General features: G+C 45.2%; 1 protein-coding gene across 1 annotated transcript in view; it reads left to right on the plus strand.

Annotated features, from left to right (window-relative positions):
- Positions 1-639: 639 nt before the first annotated feature.
- LOC104617490 (sodium channel protein type 8 subunit alpha-like) overlaps positions 640-8,620 on the plus strand; it is a 43,843-nt gene continuing 35,862 nt past the window's right edge. Inside the window, 2 exon segments of the mRNA XM_010282823.1 lie at positions 640-915; positions 8,599-8,619. Of these exon segments, the coding sequence (XP_010281125.1) occupies positions 640-915; positions 8,599-8,619 (297 nt within the window).

Below are 8,620 nucleotides of genomic sequence, written 5' to 3' on the forward strand. Positions count from 1 at the left end.
GCGTGTCACAAGCCCGGCCCCAAGTTACCCCTCCTCTGTGTTGTGCTGAGGGGAGTGCTTTGCTAAATGCCTTGCTAATACCCAGCCCTTTTTAGATGGGGCCGAACACCTTGTCCTGACCCTGGGAGTAGAGCTGACTTGGAATTCTCGTCTAATAATCACTTTGCTAGAGAGCAACGACTTGGTAGAACCATTTTTGCAGGAAATGCTGGTTTTGATAAAGTTACGTTTCAGAACGGTTTCTGTAGTCTAGAGTAGAGTTTGCAGCGTTCAGAAGAGTCCCAAATCAGGATAGCTGTCAGCGTGGCCGCTGGAGAGCCAGGTCTGCGTGCCGGTTCTGCCCGTGTTGTAAAACGCGGGTGAGGTAGCGCGGTGGGCAGGGACGGGCAGGCTCACCCGGTGCCCAGCACTTGACGTGCAGCTGCCCGTGGCTTGTATTGGGTCTGAAAAGCAGCAGGTCTGCTTGCCTCACTCCGTGAGGACTCGAAGACCAGAGCTGCCTTTGGATGCTCAATGCCACGTGCTTGTCTGTCTGTTGTTGCAGTGACTGACTTTGTTCTGCCTGTGCTGTTTGCTCCCCTGCAGAGCTGACCTGTCCGGGGTGCGACATAACTAAAGAAGCTGCTGCAGGATGAAAAGATGGCAGCGCGGCTGCTCGCACCACCAGGCCCTGATAGTTTTAAACCCTTCACTCCGGAGTCTCTGGCTAACATTGAGAAACACATTGCAGAATTAAAAAAGAAGCAGCGTCCAAAGCAAGACAGCAGCCACCGGGATGACGATGAAGACAGCAAACCAAAACCAAACAGTGACCTTGAGGCGGGGAAGAATTTGCCTTTCATCTACGGGGACATCCCAAAAGGCCTGGTTGCTGTACCACTGGAGGACTTTGACCCTTATTATATGACCCAGAAAGTGAGTCTGCAAGAAAGAAGTCGCTAAACCGCCTTTTTCTTGGGAAATTGGAGGTTTGGGTATGGTTTAAGTAGAAGACAAAGAATGGAGTCTTTGGATGGGGCTTGTTGGTTTGGTTTGGTTTGTTATATGTTTTTCTTTGAGGTTTAATAGACATTGTATGATCGGTCTTTAAGCACCTGCTTGGATGGAGTTAGAAGAACAAGGTTTGGAAACTAAATATAGATAAGGTTGTGCTAATGTGCCAATTTTTAGCCATGAAGGCAATAAGAAGAATTTAATTGAGGGCTAACGGTTTTAAGTGTGTATTTCATTACTTGCATGGAGTTCAGTCTGAATTTGATTGTTACAAAGCAGCGGGATACAGAACCATAACAAAAAAAGAAGTGAGATAAACTAATTAACCCGCTTTCATCTTCCTAATTTTTATTTCTAAATTATTTGTCTGTGGAATTAAGGTGATATGGCAGGAGGCATTTATGGGTGCCGAGATGTATTAAGAAATGAAGTGGTGTCATGAGGGAAGTGGTGAGTAAGCAAACACTGTGCTGGAAATGGAGGGGAGGGATCTTCTACTGGTGAAATAAGGAAGAGCATGATCACTGATTTTCTTAGAAGGCTAGATGACTTAAAACTGAGGTTCTTTTCTGCTGTTTAATTTCATTGCTTTCTTTGATAGAAATTTGATTTGAGTAAGCTGAGATAATTACCATCTATAACTCAGGCTTAGCTGTGCCACTTGAGAAGCTGGAGCTAGATGACCACATATATGACAACAGTTGTGACCTGACTGTTCAAAATTTGGGTAGAATGGCTGTCATGTAAAATTAGTAAGTTGTCATGGGTAACAAAATGTTTTATGGCTCCATGTTGGGGCAGACACTTCTTGCCACACTCAGAAGTGCTTCTGTGACTGGCAGGGCATTATTCACATGAAATCAACTGAATTTGCTGCTAATAATGTTGGGTATAACTGATCATTCTTTTCTGCATTTACGCTAGTGAATGTAATGCTTGTTTATTGTGTCGGTAGCGCTAGGAGTGCAGGTACCAACCTGGAACAGGGCTTCAAAATACAGTGGTTTGTGTATGCATTGAATACCAGGTAGGCTGGTGTTCAGGTGATGTTGTACTTAAGGAAATGTATTGGCAGCTGCTGTTGCTGATAAGAAGGTAGCTTACTTTATCCCTCCGAAATATGTTCTCTTTAATAAACAGATATTTTCTCTTTATTAAAGAAATCTGGTGTTGCCTGGTTTTGGTGTGGGCAGGCTGTGAAAAAGAGATCTGTAGCTGAAGAGCAGTTCCCAGGATCTCTTCGTCCATGTGTGGCCGCTTGCACCCGACCAAAGTAGGTGTTACGAGACGTTGCTGCAAATCCAAGCAGGAGTGTTTTGTGCCCTCTTAGTGTTCATGTAGTTGAACAGTGTATGTGGGAGAATTGGGCCATGTTTTTTCTAGGTAAAATAGGCGAGCAGTGCTGAAAGGGCAGTGGGCACTGCCACGTCCTGGCGCGATGGGCAAAGGCTTCTTGGTTGTCTCAATGTTCCACCAGAAGTAGGAGGCAGAGGGGAAACCCCATTAGCCATCACGCTTTATCAGCCTCCATAGTTGCCTCCTGATGCGATGCTGCTTATAAATCTTCTATTTTTAGGGAAAAATAAGCCACATTCCCAACTTGGAAGGCACCTGTTGTGTCTCCAGAAGAGAGCCATACATTTCTGCATGTGGCCGCTCGCAGGGTTTCTGCTCGCTCGGTGTGCCCGCCATGCGGAGACGCGAGCTCTCCACGGAGCTGGAGCAGCTGCAGATGGAGAGGAAGGTTCTGGAGATGGGAGACAAGCTCGCACAGCCCTGCCAACCTCGTACTTGCTGTTCTGTGAGAAGAGCCTTGCTCTTCCCATAAACACTGGGTTAACGTTTTATTGGCTCTTTTCTTTTGCATCCGCTTCAGTATGGCGGTAGCTTAGGTGTGTGCTACTTCTTTGCTTCTTCAAATAGTCAGTGACTTCCCACAAAGAATTTTTTTAAGGCCATTAAAAAAGGCCCTTCTCTGAATCATCAGGAATTGCGAATCTGCTTGAATCATGGGAAGTTTTCCAAGATTTTTTTTTTTTCTCTCCAGCTTTTGCCAGAAAGCTTTGCATCATAGGTCTTTTCTTTTAAAGCTAGACGTACAGCATGCATAGGAACAAATCAGCTGGTTGCTTTTCCTTGCAGTAGGACACAGTGATCTTGGTTTATCTAAGGAAACTGAAACTGCATTTTAACTGAGCAGCTGAACTTTCCAGTGGCCTGTTAACTGATATTTAAAGGAGAAACAGTGTGACCTAGAAACAGAACCATGGTGCAGGGAGCCAGAAGTCCTGGGTTGGGAGCCCAGCCCTCCAAGTGATGGTTTTGTCCGAGCTACTTGTCTTTTCTCTGCTCAGTTTCATTTTGCGCAATGGGAGCAATGACTCTTAGGAGAATCAGGAAAGTCCCTTTGCTCACAGGGGGCTGATTTTGGAGCTAATTTAGCTCTGCTTTGTCTTTATGTAAGTGCCACAGAGAATTTTTTCATGATTCTTTGTTTTGCAAATATTAATCACCTTCCAATTCCTGGCCTGAAGCACATGGTAGAAGCAATACTTGCCCGCCATAGTTGTTGTGGAAACCCGAAACATTTCAATTAAAAAAACCAAAAGGCAGGTACATGAAATTCTTTCTATACATGTGCAAACAAGATTCAGAAAAGCTACCTATGTGAGCATCCCTACCAATGAAAGCAAAGCAGCTGATGGGCTCATAGTCTACTCTTCCTTCAGTGTTTGCTTAAGCAAGAGGTAAGGATCATCATCCACTTTTATTTCCACAACCTTATTAGTATTTCATTTTTTTAATCGATTTTACATCTCTTAGACCTCTCTTTCCTTCTCTTCCACTTATAGCCTAGGCTATCACTCCCACTAAGCAACTCGTCACCCTCTTCTTTCCCATTGAAGGTGACTTTTGCCAGGTTGTGGTCATTTTCCCAAAGTAACTTCCATTTCACTCGGTATGAATCTCATACTTGCTACAGAACAAGGTAAAGGTGCTAATGCTCCTGCAGTGGCTCCATTTACGAGGCGGTAGAAGGTCCATGAATATTCTGGGAATTGAGACCATATATAAGCTTAGGTGGATTGATTTCAATGGAAAAATCAACCCTGCCATTGTAGAAGACTGTCTATACATCCTTGAACATCTGAGGCTAGAGTGGGATTGTCTGAGGTCACCTATAGCTTGCAGATGAGCACCTGAGGATCTTTCTAGTGCGTCTGTGCCAATGGAGTGACTTGCAACTTCAAGTCACATGCGTGGTTTGGAAATGGGCCCTCTGGTCCCAAATGTCACCTTGATTGCGTGGACCTGGAAAAATTACAGGGATGTGAGAGACTAGCTTGTGGGAGGCATGTCTGGCTCTAGCATGTGCTTCAAGGAGCCTTTGCTTATGACTTCTGTAGGGCAAGGTACTGGCCCTGCAAGGTCATGGTGCTGTTAATGGGTTTTGCATTTCAGTGAAGTCACTGACACGGAGGGAAGAATTGGGACCATCCCAAAAATCAGCCTTTTTTTCTTATTTCCAAAAGCTTTTCCAGGTCTTGCGTGTTTAATGTTATTTTTTCTTCCACTCCATCTCTCTGGTAGGCTTAAAAGGAGCAGGAAAAGTAAGCATGCCTTTCCTAGCTATCCTCCCTGCTGTCATGGTAGAAAGAAGAAAGCAGAGCGTAACCCCTGCCAGTCGTCTTCTCCAGTCCTTTCTGGGTGTCAGATGGACGGCAAAGTGTAACGGAGCTATTTGCTGTTGTACGGCTGGCTGTGAGACGACAGATAATGGTACTGCTTGCACCCGGTCCCACGCGTTGCCGTGGCACGGAGAGCTTTCATGCTGTGATCAGGGTATGCCGAGTGTGGCACGGAGCGGGAGAATCTCTGCTGCAGTCACCTAAATAGCTGCAACCCACTGGTGATGAGTGGAAGGGAGGAGAATCATTTCCGCTTCTGAGGCAGAATGAATTTCCTTACATAGGCAGATTGTGATCTTGCTAAAATTTAAATCCAGATCAGTTCCTCAATAGTGCGTGTTGAACAATATTTATTTTTTGAAATACATCTTTCAGGAATGTTTCATTTGATAAATTTAAAAAAAGTCAAGGGTTTTTCTTACGTTAAGCTTGAGACAAGAGATTAAAGCAAGAGCAAAAGGTGGCAGATACCTTTTTTCCCCCCGTAAGATTTTCAGCAGTGAAGAATGAGTTGCTAAGAAAGAATAAATTTGTCCCCTTTGGGGGGTGTGTGTGGAAAAATAAGTATTAAATAATGTGTTTTCTCTATTAGGAAGTACACCTCTACGAGCCAAAACAAACTTGAAAAATATTTTGCATTGACGTTTAATTCTGTATACACTTCTTCAGCCTACAGGGTGCCAGAGTTCTCTGTAAATTAATTTTGAAAATAGCTACGTTCAAGTAACTTGCCCAGGGTGTCATCAGAAAGTCGTCGCTTTCTCTTGCTTGAGAGTAAGGCAGTCATCATGTTACCGCTGTAGGAATATGGTTCCATATGTTCTTAGACTGTTCATAAAGCTGTTTTCTTCTTAAACCTTCTGCCCACTCCTCCTCACTTTGCAGCCATTACTGAAATGCTTAATGTAAAACCTGCATGAAGCAAGAGTATTTTAAATCTTGGTCTAACTGGGATGCTTTTTGCCATCACTTGATCAATCCTGTCATGCTTTCCAGCATAGCTTCTTTAATGCACTGTTTTCAGATTGATATCTTTTGTCATCTTACTTCTTTTTATATGAGAACTATTTCCGAGGTTTCTGTAAAGCGTAGATTCCCAGCCAACTTTAAGAAAACTGAAGCGGACAGAGCCTTTTTCACAACTCTTTAACAGCAAACTGAGACTTTTGAAAGTTCAACCAGCCTTCATCTCTTAGAAGACGACTGCAAAACGCCTTTCTGCGAGTTCTGAGCTTTGCCTCAGCAGATCTTAAAAGGGCTTAAGGATGTTCTTGGACCTGAACCAGCAAACGTTTTAAGAGCATGCAGCCATTTTGAAATTGAGTTTTAATATGTCAGCAGCATATAGAAAAACTAAGATAAGGTTTTAAATTGCCAAACACTTTTCTGGCTTTTATGCTCTTCTCTCTATTGACAAGGCCAAGCAGAGATTTACCCAGGATTTTAGAAGATACACAGGGGAACTGGAGCAGCGGATCTTGGAACCGTTGGAATCGATGCGCAGACTGGAACGTACAGCACCTTATTTGTGTTACGGTTGTACTGAGGTGCCCACTTCTGATGGGCTTTATGGACAGGAGTAAGTTCAACAAGCTTTATGGCCTAAAAAGGGAAAGCTGGGCAGAGCACGGAAGAGAGAACAAGGAGCTGCCTTGTGTAAGGTCGTGTAATAGATGAAGGACTAAGCTGGCAAGCAGCATGTGGAGTTCACGTTTGGTAGGCGACTGCCCTGATCACTGAATGAAACAGCTTATACGACCAGAGGGAATGCCAGTTTCTGGGGCGATCCTTGTGAAACAGCTATTGAAAACGTGTGTTTCTGTGTAACCGCTCCAGCGTGCCACGGCAAACAGTCTCTGCCCCTCCGCATAGAGCAGTTTACATCCAGCTTCCCTGACAGAGTCTGGCTTGCTCTTCTAGTACAGGTCTAAAGTCTTTGGGTTGGTTTACATCTGTGAAGCAGCATGCACGAGCAGCATGCACATGCCTGTGTCTCCATGTGAAGAACGGTTTTACTTCTGGCTTGCTGAGCTGTACCAGAGCAAACCACTGGGCTCCTGCGCAGTGATTTTTTTCCCCGATAGAAATGGAGGCATAATGAAACTGAGCCACCTCACAGAAGCACTGCATGGCTTTTTTGGGGAATTTCTGTCTTTGTCCGGCTCACCGTGTACCCACGTAATGTTCAGCACAGTCATGTCAGAGATTTCATTGCTTAAAAGATGTGGTAGAGTTGAGAGCTCAGTGTTGTGCCAGAGACACAGCTAGAGCCCATGAGCATCCCAGTGTGACGGGTGTCCTGCTCCGAAGCTTCTGCATGGGACAGCGAAAGAAGATTCGAAAATGAATGGTATGTCAGTCTTGAAAAGTTTGTGGTGTCAGGGAAGGAGAGACAGCTGGTTCGTAAAATACGTGTCCCTTGACCACTCTGTAATCTGCAATTTTGAAAAACTTACAGCCTTTTAGAATATCGTTACTTGCCAGGGTAATCTGTTCATTAATTCTTGATGCTGTAATTGAAGAGCTGTCCAGGGTTATCTTTAAAGTGCTTTTGTTGGGAGACACATTAGTGGCTACGCTAACTAATCTTTCTCACTCCGTGCTGAACCACAATCTGATTTTGATTTCCTTTTCAAATAATTTACTGCTCAATGGTCTCATTTAGCCAAATGAGCTAAAATATGTTGTTTCACTTACTAGGAGGGAAATGACAAATTTCATAAGAGTGAGTCTCCCGGGGAAGCACAGCGACTGCGTTGGCAGAAAGCCCTTGTGGATTCCCTGGTGTTGGACTCCGGGAGGCTCGGGGCTGTGCCAAACGGTGGGCTGGTGCCGGGGGCCGAGCCCGGCTTTGCTCTGTCCCACTGCAGCGGTCTGGGGTTCATCCTGCCTCGGATGCTGCAGCATCCCGGAGGGAACGTGCGATGGGGAGATGGTGCCAGGAAAAGGGCTTTGGCTTCTCAACGCACGCACATTGCTTTTTTTCCTTCGAGTCGAGCGGTGGGTGCATTGAGTGTGCTGGTATTAAGCAGCTACAGTTCTAATTTTGCCTCTCCAGATGGCAGCGTGTGATTCTCCCGGTGCTTTTTGATATGCACGTTCGCTAGCGGGGGGATGAAGCAGCGGGTCTGTATTTTAAGGCTGGCAATGGAGAGAGAAGATCGATTCTGCCTCACGTTTGCATGATTCATTCCACAGGTTCTGTATAAAGTAGCGAACCTTCACATCTCGCTAATTAAAGGCAAAGAGAGCACGAGACTGTGCCTGGAGTTGGTGCAGCAGCATGGAGCGTGCTCCAAATTGCCAGCGAGGGGGGGACGACGGGTACCTGACTCGTGTCTGCTGGGGTGGGGGATGCTACCGTGACGTTTTCTCTCTGCTTACCTGTCGATCTTTCTTTGCAGGTGAGGTGCTGTCTTGCATAAACACGATTGTTGTGGTAGCTGTTAGCGAGGTTTGGGAAGGAGGCACAGGCTACACGAACGCTGTGCCGTAAAGATGCTCTTGCGCGCTGGGCGGAGGCGTGAAGTCTGGGTTGAGCTGCCAGTTCTGCTCCTGGATTTGTGGTCCTTAGTTGCTTTGGGCCTCGGTTCTTACCTGTTAGATAGGGATAATAGTGCTTCTGCCCTCGCGTGCTGGGAATGTGCAGTCCTGGGTGGGAGGTTTTGCTTCTGCCCTGTCTGAGGTGTCTAGTAAAATGGATGGTTTGGAGTAGAATTATTCATGATGTGCTGGTAGGTATGCTTTACCCAAATGGGAACTTCATAAAGGAGATTATTCTTTAAAAAAGCAGAAAATGCTGTTTTTTACCATGGAAGTTGTTCGTCTTGTTTTGTACAATTCATGCTTTGATTTTCATGCATTAACGCTCTCTCTTTCTCTCTCTCTTTTTCTTTCTTTCTTTCTTTCTCTACAGACCTTTGTAGTACTAAACAGAG

Source organism: Phaethon lepturus, unplaced genomic scaffold, assembly GCF_000687285.1.
Source record: "Phaethon lepturus isolate BGI_N335 unplaced genomic scaffold, ASM68728v1 scaffold13792, whole genome shotgun sequence".
Classification (NCBI taxonomy): Eukaryota; Metazoa; Chordata; class Aves; order Phaethontiformes; family Phaethontidae; genus Phaethon; species Phaethon lepturus.